The following is a 12500-nucleotide window of genomic DNA, read 5'->3' as shown; positions in this document are numbered from 1 at the left end:
CACCACCGCGTCACTACCATAACACCACCACATCACTACCATAACACCATCACGTCACTACCATAACACCACCGCATCACTACCATAACACCACCACATCACTACCATAACACCATCACGTCACTACCATAACACCACCGCATCACTACCATAACACCACCACATCACTACCATAACACCACCGCGTCACTACCATAACACCACCACGTCACTACCATAACACCACCGCGTCACTACCATAACACCATCACGTTACTACCATAACACCACCACGTCACTACCATAACACCACCACGTCACTACCATAACACCACCACGTCACTGCAGTAACACCACCACGTCACTACCATAACACCACCGCGTCACTGCAGTAACACCACCACGTCACTACCATAACACCACCACGTCACTACCATAACACCACCACGTCACTACCATAACACCACCGCGTCACTACCAAAACACCACCACATCACTACCAAAACACCACCACATCACTACCATAACACCACCGCGTCACTACCATAACACCACCGCGTCACTACCATAACACCACCACATCACTACCAAAACACCACCACATCACTACCAAAACACCACCACATCACTACCATAACACCACCGCGTCACTACCATAACACCACCACATCACTACCATAACACCACCACGTCACTACCATAACACCACCGCGTCACTACCATAACAACACCGCGTCACTGCAGTAACACCACCACGTCACTACCATAACACCACCGCGTCACTATCATAACACTGTCACGTCACTACCATAACACCACCGCGTCACTGCCATAACACCACCGCGTCACTACCATAACACAACTACGTCACTACCATAGCACCACCACATCACTACCATAACACAACTATGTCACTACCATAACACCATCACGTCCTTACCATAGCACCACCACGTCACTGCCATAACACCACCACGTCAGTATCTTAACACAACTGATCAGTGAAAAACAGGTTTAACTATAGTCATGTCACCGGCACATCACTACCATGTCACAGCCCTGACACTATGATGTCACGAACATGTCACCACCATGTCAATGTCACCGCTGTGTTGAGATCTGACACCCAAATCGTATCATACCATATATCATATATATCATGTATTTCCCATATCACATCACATGTATCATATATAATATCACATGTTATATGTCATATATCATAAAAAAAAAAATATTACCATACATCATATCACATATATATCATATACACAGTGGATAGAAAAAGTCTACACTGCTGTTTATCTCAGGCATTGTGCCATGTCACACACATCAGACAACAGGTAACTTTACTCATTTACTTTTAATTATTTTATCATTGAACAATTAATAAATGCAGTTTGGCTTGTTGAGCAAACACAAGTTTGCAGTTTCATTACTCGTTGTTTAATGCAGGTCGCAGTCTGCTCTTCTGATATTTCCCCTCTAAAATAACACACGGCCTAAAATTACGAGCTTTGTTCTCGTAATGTATGACTTTATTCTTGTAATATTATGAGTTTTTCTTGTAAAATTACAACTGTATTCTCATAATATTACGACCTTATTCTCAAAATTTCAGAATTGTTTAATCCCTCAATATGGCCCTAATATGCCATCGTATTTTACTCTTTCAGCTCAACAACTTCAACATGTTAAGGGACAAGTAGCGTCAAATATATGAATAATTAAACAAAGGGGGGTTTGGTTGCGGTATTGCTGCAAACCGCAAGGTGGCAGTCTTCAAATACCACAGTAAGGACATTTTTATACTGCTGCAGCCCTAATTATGTATCTCATATCACATATGTATATATCATATCATATACATCATATCATTGATATCAGATCATTGATATCATATGATATACAGTGGCCTGTGAGTGCAGATCCAGGACAGGTGTTTCTAATGAAGTTAGCGGTGAGCGTAAAATAAACGCAGTCAGAACACCAGTGTAGCTCGTTCTTTAGACCCACTCTAAAAAGGATGGATGGAAAAAGAAAAGAACGGGGGGGGGGGGGGGGGGGGGGGCAGGACGTACGTTCTGGAGCATCTCCCCGTATTGGCCGAATCTGTCCTTGAGCAGTAGAGCCTTAAAGACGAAGCATTTCACAACAGACATTTCTCCTGACGCTCCAGCCCATAAAAGCCTCCCAGATCCCGCAAAATCTATAACATTATATCCGGCGATGGATCAGTAGTTTACTCAGAATACAAAAACGCAATAATGCTGTAAATTTAGGCTCATTGGGCCGATTGATTTTAGGAGCTAAAAGACTCTTAGTCTGACTTTTGTCTGCACTAATGTTCTTTTGGACGTTTTGAAATAAATCTGCGTGCTCTTAAAGCTGCTTCAGCCCCACACACTACTGTCCATTATTCAGTGACTGTGCCCTGAACACACATTACATCCACCCTCTTATAAAGCTCTTCCTCGCTCTCTTTAAACACAAAAGAAAGCAACCACACAGGCAAAAAAACCCAAAATGTCCCTGATATGAGGCTTTGCAGTTTTTTGATACTCCTTCAACCACCGTCGGGCCCTGTGACTCTTTCTCGTGGTCACTTTGGGCGTTTGGGCGAGAGGGAGAACAGGCTGCAGCCACCCTGCTGTCTCTTGGGCTTCACTGGTTTACAGTGACAGCACACAGAGGAAGAGCAGAGACATTAGAACCAACAGTCCTTTAGTCTTAAGCCTGTATTCAAACCATCAACACTCCACCTAACCCTCCTAATGCTGCTCCCCAGGGCTCATAGGCACACTCCCTGGGATGCCCCTGCCATAGTTCTGTAGATCTGATGTTTTAAACCTCAGATCTGTCTGACTCCACAGTGCATGTGTCCTGAGTTGAGAACTAGGAGTGACTATGTCAGAATTACACAAGCTTTGACAAAGTTTTTTTTTTTAATGCTATTTTTATTGTAAGTTATATTCTCCTTTCAGACTGAAAAGAGCGGAGGGGAGTTTAACACCTCCCTGATGTTAAAATGGCAGTTCTTCATGTTTACTCCTCCTTTTCTGCATCAATCATTTCATCCTCATTTACTTTCGCTCCTCCTCCATCCGTCCATCCAAGGTACGGTCTGTCCGATGATTCCAAGAGCCAGGAGTGATTAGGGAAACCGATGTGAGTCTCAGTGGGGTTTTTCTTATCTGTCAGTCACTCTTCTCTTTGGGATGTTTTACTTGGTAGTTAATTTGTTCATGTTCAGTGTTCTCACTTCATCTTCTCTGTCATCATTTCATCTAATTCTGCTCATCTTGTGGCAGATGTGCTGTAGACTTGAGTAAACTAGAATGTTTTTAGCCTAGACTGTTGTTGGATGGCTATTCCATAGCTGACGTGCTCTGTAAGGGAATGCTCTACTCTCTGATGTTCTCAGAACTGTCAGAAAACCTACACTTCACCAGTGAAATTGGTGGGGTGGATTATAAGGAACTGGAAGATCACTCAGGTACTGGGGAGAAAGACCAGTCTGAACTTTGTCAGTGAGCAGCTGTAGTCTGTAATCACTGCAGAATTTTAGAGCAGGCCAATGCAGAGAAGACAGCACAGGGCTAATGTGATCAAATGTTCTTCTTGTTGTGAGAGCCGTTTAGAACTGACTACAGTTTATTTAGGGACATGCAGAAAACAGAGCATTGCAGCAGCTCAGTCTGGAGTTAATAAAGGCGAGGACTAAGTTTATCGTGCGTTGAAGGAGGAGCAGTTTCCTAAGCTTGAGTGTGTGTGCTGTAAACGGAAGAAGGGAGAGGGGTAACCCAAATATTTCGTAATGTGTTGAAAGATTCAGGCGGAGGGTGAGAGACATGCCAGTGTCTGATGTGCTTTAAACAGACTCCTGTCTTAGAGAATTAGGAAACTTTCTCTGACCTCACTACTATACGGTGCCTTCAGAAAGTATTCACCCCCTTTCATTTATAATGCAATCAGAAAGTATTCACCCCCTTTCATTTATAATGCATTGAAATAGTTTTTATTCCCTTCGCTAGCACAGTAAATTCAACACAGATATGAATTTATAAAAAAAATACTTTTTATTCAGTGAGACTCGTCCTTCCTTCAGGTACAGTTGCACCCCGGAGCATTCTTGGGGATGTCTGTGTGAGCTTTGCACATTTAGATTTTGGAATTTTTGCTCCTTTTTCAATGCATATCTATTCTAACTCTGCCAGACTAGATGGAGAGCATCAGTGGACAGTCATTTTCAGGTCATACCACTGATTGTCCATTGGATTCAGGTCTGGGCTCTGGCTAGGACAATGTGGAGAACAAACCATGTTTTCTCCAAGCCGTTCCTTAGTAGTTTCTGCGATGTGTTTTGGGCCATTGTTCTGCTGGAGAATGAATCTTTGCACTGAACACAGATCTCTGGTCGATTCGACAGGTTCTCCTGGGATTCGGCTTCCCATATGTTGCCCCTGATGGCAATAAGCTGTCACCAGACTCCGATGGTAGGGATCTAGTCTCATCGGACCAAAACCATTTATTCCAAACGTTTTCACAGCTTATATTCACCGTTTCACAGACTCTGCATATGTACAAAGTATGAATAGTCACTTACCTGGGATCTAGACTGGCCCAGCAACTCTCCCCTGAAGCCAGCAGGGCTTTCCAGCACATCACTGGTGTCGAAGGCTGTGCTTCACTCTGCTCGCACAGGCATAGATAAGCAGCCGTGGCCATAGGAGAGATATGAGCAGCCGTGGCCATAGGGGAGATATGAGCCATCCAGCACTTTACCCAGAACAGTCTGTGTGGTGTGGGGCGGTCTAAGAGAATCCTGTAAATCGTAAATGCTTCATACATGTAGTTTGGTATATGTGTGAAGTAGAAACCCTGGCTGAGGGGTTTTTTGGCTGCCGACTGTTGGTCTTTGTCATTGTTGTAATCTGGGTTCTTTGAGTGTGTGTATGGACTCATCTGAAGGCTAAGCTTTGTGTTTAAGTGAGTGTGTGTGTGTGTCTGTCTGTGTGTGTGTGTGTGTGTGTGTGTGTGTGTATGGACTCATCTGAGGGCTTAGACCCATGTTTAAGTGAGCGGGTGTGTGTGTGTGTGCGTATGGACTCATCTGAGGGCTTAGACCCATGTTTAAGTGAGTGTGTGTGTGTGTGTGTGTATGGACTCATCTGAGGGCTTAGACCCGTGTTTAAGTGAGCGTGTGTGTGTGTGTGTATGGACTCATCTGAGGGCTTAGACCCGTGTTTAAGTGAGCGTGTGTGAGTGTGTGTATGGACTCATCTGAGGGCTTAGACCCGTGTGTAAGTGAGCGTGTGTGTGTGTGTATGGACTCATCTGAGGGCTTAGACCCGTGTTTAAGTGAGCGTGTGCGTGTGTGTATGGACTCATCTGAGGGCTTAGACCTGTGTTTAAATGAGTGTGTGTGAGTGTGTGTATGGACTCATCTGAGGGCTTAGACCCATGTTTAAGTGAGTGTGTGTGTGTGTATGGACTCATCTGAGGGCTTAGACCCGTGTTTAAGTGAGCGTGTGTGTGTGTGTGTGTGTGTGTGTGTATGGACTCATCTGAGGGCTTAGACCCGTGTTTAAGTGAGCGTGTGTGTGTGTGTGTGTGTATGGACTCATCTGAGGGCTTAGACCCATGTTTAAGTGAGCGTGTGTGTGTTTGTATGGACTCATCTGAGGGCTTAGACCCGTGTTTAAGTGAGCGTGTGTGTGTGTGTGTGTATGGACTCATCTGAGGACTTAGACTTGTGCTGAAGAGCGAGCTGGAGACTCATGCTGTAGCATAAAGAACATCCTCACGAAGGCTCTTCACTCTCCAGTGTCTGCACCATCACCAGGCATCCATTACCAGTTCTCCATTATCCCCATAACTATACAGCCAAGGATTATCTTAACAGCATGTTTTAATTCCCATATTTAAACATGTGGTGCTTTTATGATTAAAGTAGGTATTTAGGAGTCTCTGTGTGTGTGTGTGTGTGTGTGTGTGTGTGTGAGAGAGTGTGTGTGTGTGTGTGTGTGAGAGAGAGAGAGAGAGAGAGTGTGTGTGTCTCTATGGGTTTCGAGTCTCAGTGTGTGACAGAGGGGAGGAAAGCTGAGGTAGTTCCAGTGATGGAACTAATGTTTCTCTGAGTTTCCGAGAGCTGTTAGTTTTACTGCTCCTCTCTTTGATGAAGGACTTTTAAGATGCAGAGCAGGTGAATGTGCGCTCGCCCTCCCTCCCCATCTCTCTCTCTCTCTCCCTCTCTCTCTCTCTCTCTCCCTCTCCCTCTCTCCATCTCTCGCTCTCTCTCTCTCTCTCCCTCTCTCTGAATCAGGTCAGGCAGTTTCTCTCTCTCTCTCCTGGGGTGTGTTGTCAGTAATCGGCACGGTTGCCCCCGGCAATGCATCTCAGTGGAACCTATAGGCTTAATTAGCACAACAGACCAGTCAATATTATCAGTCAGAGTCTTTTCCTCTCAGAGGGCAGAGTCAGCTTCCTCCCCCTCACCTGTGTGTGCGAGTGGAAGCATGTGTGTGTTTTCATAATATACATTGCGACAGATGCATGTTGACTGCTCCAGTTTAGAAACTGAAGGAGATTCATGACAGGAACATCCGTTTGTCTTGTTCCATACACAGAGTGAGTGATATCTCTCTCTCTCCCCCCTCTCGCTCTCTGTCTCTCTCTCTCTTTGTCTCTGTCTCTGTCTCTCTCTCTCTGTGTTAAATGTTTTTGTTTTTGTTGTGGAAGATGATGTGCAGTGGCTTGGTATTCCCTGAAACGTTTTTCTTCTTCTTCTTCGGACTGTAAAGTTGAGGTGTACTGAACCTACAACCGTCTCAGCCTCCTGAGAATTGGCACTGTGTGCAACCACCTCAGTGTAAACCGACACCAGCACAGATTGTCAAATCACCGGGATCAGTCTGCGGCTTGACCTGATGCCGTCTCAGGGCGTGTGCTTCGGGCATACGCTGACCGGTTAGCAGAGGTCCTCACCAACATTTTCAACCTCTCCCTGACCTACGCTGTTGTCCTGACATGCCTCAAATCAACAACCGTCGTGCCCATACCCAAGCAAAAAAATGTGATTTGACTAAACGACTATCACCCGATCGCACTCGCCCTGGTGAGAGCCAAATGCTTCAAGAGGCTGACATCGTCTCACTTCAAGTGCACCATCCCTGCCACCTTGGACCAGCACCGGTTTGCCTGCCGGGCAAACAGATCAACAGAGGATGTCATGCCCTCCGTACCGCTCTGGATCATGTGGAAAGACCAGACACGTACGTCTGCGTGCTCTTCTTGGACTTCAGTTCGGCCTTCGACACTGTCGTTCCCAACAGACTAGTATCCTGAACACAACCATTTGCAGCTGAACCTTGGATTTTCTAACCAACCACCCATCAGACTGTCAGGTTGGGAAAGCACATCCTCCACCCTCACCCTGAACACCGGTGTTCCCCAGGGATGTGTGCTGAGCCCTCTCCTGCATGGCCCCTTCACCCATGACTGTCTACCTGTCCACGCGAGAAACACCATCATCAAGTTCACAGACGACACGACAGTCATGGGCCTGATCTCTGACAGCGATGAGTCAGCACACAGGGACGAGGTGTGAAACCCGACAGCCTGGTGTCCTGCCAACAGTCTCATTCTTAACAAGAATTCTGAAGAGATGGTGGTGGACTTTAGGAAGAGCAGATCCTGGTCCAGCGTACACTGAAGGCGAGGCAGCGGAGAGGGTCTCCAGTTTTAAATTCCTGGGGGCACACGTCACTGAGCACTTCTCCTGGGCCGTACACACCTCCACTGTCATCGGAACAGCACAACGATGCCTCTGCTTTCTCAGGAAGCTGTGGAGAGCCAGGCTGCCACAGAACCTTCTCCTGAACTTTTACCGGTGCACAGTGGAGAGCATCCTGACGCACTGCATCACAGTATGGTACACCAGCTGCAACAGGAAGGACCAGAGAGTTCTGCGGAGGGTCATCAGTACAGCACAAAGCATCATTGGGACACATCTCCCAGGCCCGATGTCGGGGCAGGACCTCCATCTGTGACCCAACCCACCCTGCCCACCACCTCCTCAAACTACTCCCCTCTGGCAGGCAATACAGGACAATACATGCACACACCACAAGACCAAAAAACAGCTTCTTCCCTTAAGCTGTCAAATTGTTGAACATGGCCTGACACCCCCCACACCTACCACAAAAGCACAAATGCACACATACACAGATACATACAGATACCATACATACACAGATACATACAGATACCACACATACACACAGATACCACACATACACAGATACATACAGATACCATACATACACAGATACATACAGATACCACACATACATACAGAGACCACACATACACACATACATACAGATACCACACATACATACACACATACATACAGATACCACACATACATACACACATACATACAGATACCACACATACATACACACATACATACAGATACCACACATACATACACACATACATACAGATACCACACATACATACACACATACATACAGATACCACACATACATACACACATACATACAGATACCACACATACATACAGAGACCACACATACACAGATACCACACATACATACAGAGACCACACATACATACACACATACATACACACATACATACAGATACCACACATACACACACACATACATACAGATACCACACATACATACACACATACATACAGATACCACACATACATACACACATACATACAGATACCACACATACACACACACATACATACAGATACCACACATACATACACACATACATACAGATACCACACATACATACACACATACATACAGATACCACACATACATACACACATACATACAGATACCACACATACATACACACATACATACAGAGACCACACATACATGACTGAACTCAGATACCCATATGCAATACTTGTTTACATGATCGCACTCCATTGTAATGCTGCTAAATGTATGCTGCTAATTGTTTATTAATTATTGTTTATTTGCACACTGGATTGCACTTTGAGTATTGTTCTTTTTGACTTTTTAATTATTTATAATATTGTTTTAAATTCAGGGAGTGTCACCGTGATGCCGCTGTGTTGTTGTCTTGCACTGCAGTACGGTGACAATAAAGTTCCTTATGTCTTATGTGTGTAAAGATGTGACTCTCATAAGCTGTTGGTTTTTTGTGAATTAATGAGTCTTTGAGTTCATAATGCCCTCTATTGGTAGAGAGATGTATTTCACTCTCCCTATTGATTCTTCCTTTAACCCTGAAACCACAAGAATCTCTACAGTCTACTCCACAAACGATCAGCCCGTGAATAAGAGATGTGTGTCTGTCAGCGACTCTGTCCGTCTTTCTGTCCGTCTGTCTGTGTGTGTGTGTGTGTGCGCGTGTGTGTGCGCGTGCGTGTCTGTGTGCATGTGCGTGTGTGTGTGTGCGTTTCGTGGCATTAGAGGGTGCACTGAGGTTTGGATTTACTCTACTCTAAGACTGTGCTCTCTGGCTTCTCTCCTGGCTGTGGTGTGTGTGCTGAACCCAGCTCCGTCAGTGACCTGTTTTAAACCCTCTCTGGCTTCAATCCTTCTCTCCTCCCTTTGATGTTAAAGAGCTGAATGATTCATCTTTCTGTAATCCTCCCTGATCCGAATTTAGCAGAGAGCTCTTAACCCAGCAATTAAAACTTTATACCCCTCTCTCTCTCTCTCTCTCTCTCTCTCTCTCTCTCTCTCTCTCTCTGTCTCTCTCTGTCTGTCTCTCTCTCTCTCTCTCGCTGTCTCTCTCTCTCTCTCTCTCTCTCTCTGATAAATGAATAAGGAGGGATGGTGGATGGAGATGTCAGTGGAGTAAATGTATGCAGTTCTCAGTGGTTTATTAGGGGCTAATTAGCCTGTCTCCCTCTGTCCTCTCCTGTGTGTGTGTCTCTCTCTCTCTCTCTCTCTCTCTCTGTGTCTTCTTTCCTATTTCTCTCTTTGTCCACGTGGTCTATAAAACAGTGTGGAGTCAGATGTAAATGAGTTGTAAAGCAATAGTTTGATTCTCTCTCTCTCTCTCATTCTGTAGCTGCCCCGAGTTCGGATGGTGTGGCTCTGTATGTTGGTGTCGTCATTGCAGTTCTCTTATGTCTGCTCATCTCCGTCATCGTTGCGTTGTTCATCTATCGTAAAACTCACCACAGCTTCCACACAGAGATCCAGCCGGTCAACATCAAAACAGCCCGCTCAGGTGAGCCAGATCAACAGCCCCTCCATCACACACTCCACCTACGCACAGATCAACAGCCCCTCCATCACACACTCCACCTACGCACAGATCAACAGCCCCTCCATCACACACTCCACCTACGCACAGATCAACAGCCCCTCCATCACACACTCCACCTACGCACAGATCAACAGCCCCTCCATCACACACTCCACCTACGCACAGATCAACAGCCCCTCCATCACACACTCCACCTACGCACAGATCAACAGCCCCTCCATCACACACTCCACCTACGCACAGATCAACAGCCCCTCCATCACACACTCCACCTACGCACAGATCAACAGCCCCTCCATCACACACTCCACCTACGCACAGATCAACAGCCCCTCCATCACACACTCCACCTACGCACAGATCAACAGCCCCTCCATCACACACTCCACCTACGCACAGATCAACAGCCCCTCCATCACACACTCCACCTACGCACAGATCAACAGCCCCTCCATCACACACTCCACCTACGCACAGATCAACAGCCCCTCCATCACACACTCCACCTACGCACAGATCAACAGCCCCTCCATCACACACTCCACCTACGCACAGATCAACAGCCCCTCCATCACACACTCCACCTACGCACAGATCAACAGCCCCTCCATCACACACTCCACCTACGCACAGATCAACAGCCCCTCCATCACACACTCCACCTACGCACAGATCAACAGCCCCTCCATCACACACTCCACCTACGCACAGATCAACAGCCCCTCCATCACACACTCCACCTACGCACAGATCAACAGCCCCTCCATCACACACTCCACCTACGCACAGATCAACAGCCCCTCCATCACACACTCCACCTACGCACAGATCAACAGCCCCTCCATCACACACTCCACCTACGCACAGATCAACAGTCTCTCCATCACACACTCCACCTACGCACAGATCAACAGCCGCCCTCACGACAGCCTGCTAAACACGTCAGACAGGTCAAACACTCAAACACTCAGACACGTCAAACACTCAGACACGTCAAACACTCAGACACGTCAAACACTCAGACACGTCAAACACTCAAACACTCAGACACGTCAGACACTCAGACAAGTCAAACACTCAGACACGTCAAACACTCAGACACGTCAAACACTAAAACACATCAAACACGTCAAACACTCAGACACGTCAAACACTAAAACACTAAAACACTAAAACACTCAGACACGTCAAACACTCAAACACTCAAACACTCAAACACTCAGACACGTCAAACACTCAAACACTCAAACACTCAAACACTCAGACACGTCAGACACTCAGACACTCAGACACGTCAAACACTCAGACACGTCAAACACTCAGACACGTCAAACACTCAAACACATCAAACACGTCAGACACTCAGACAAGTCAAACACTCAAACACTCAGACACGTCAAACACTAAAACACATCAAACACGTCAAACACTCAAACACGTCAAACACTAAAACACATCAAACACGTCAAACACTCAAACACGTCAAACACTGAAACACTCAGACACGTCAAACACTCAGACACGTCAAACACTCAAACACATCAAACACGTCAGACACTCAGACAAGTCAAACACTCAAACACTCAGACACGTCAAACACTAAAACACATCAAACACGTCAAACACTCAAACACGTCAAACACTAAAACACATCAAACACGTCAAACACTCAAACACGTCAAACACTGAAACACTCAGACACGTCAAACACTCAGACACGTCAAACACTCAAACACGTCAGACACGTCAAACACTCAGACACGTCAAACACTCAGACACGTCAAACACTCAAACACTCAAACACTCAGACACTCAGACACGTCAGACACTCAGACACGTCAAACACTAAAACACATCAAACACTCAAACACTCAAACACATCAAACACTCAAACACGTCAAACACGTCAAACACGTCAAACACTCAGACACGTCAAACACTAAAACACGTCAAACACGTCAAACACTCAAACACGTCAAACACTCAAACACTCAGACACTCAGACACTCAGACACTCAGACACGTCAAACACTCAGACACTCAGACACGTCAGACACTCAGACACGTCAAACACTAAAACACATCAAACACGTCAAACACTCAAACACGTCAAACACTCAAACACTCAAACACGTCAAACACTCAAACACTCAAACACTCAAACACTCAGACACTCAGACACTCAGACACGTCAAACACTCAGACACTCAGACACGTCA

At 45.9% G+C, this 12500-nt stretch overlaps 1 protein-coding gene across 1 annotated transcript in view; it reads left to right on the top strand.

Annotated features, from left to right (window-relative positions):
- unc5ca (unc-5 netrin receptor Ca) overlaps positions 1-12500 on the top strand; it is a 93824-nt gene that overhangs the window by 71879 nt on the left and 9445 nt on the right. Inside the window, exon 8 of the mRNA XM_030791708.1 lies at positions 10081-10242. Coding sequence (XP_030647568.1) covers positions 10081-10242 — 162 coding nt within the window. The remainder of the gene's footprint in view (positions 1-10080; positions 10243-12500) is intronic.

The sequence above is a fragment of the Chanos chanos genome, chromosome 14 (assembly GCF_902362185.1).
Source record: "Chanos chanos chromosome 14, fChaCha1.1, whole genome shotgun sequence".
In the NCBI taxonomy this organism is placed as follows: Eukaryota; Metazoa; Chordata; class Actinopteri; order Gonorynchiformes; family Chanidae; genus Chanos; species Chanos chanos.
This window is presented reverse-complemented; position numbering and strand designations above follow the sequence as displayed.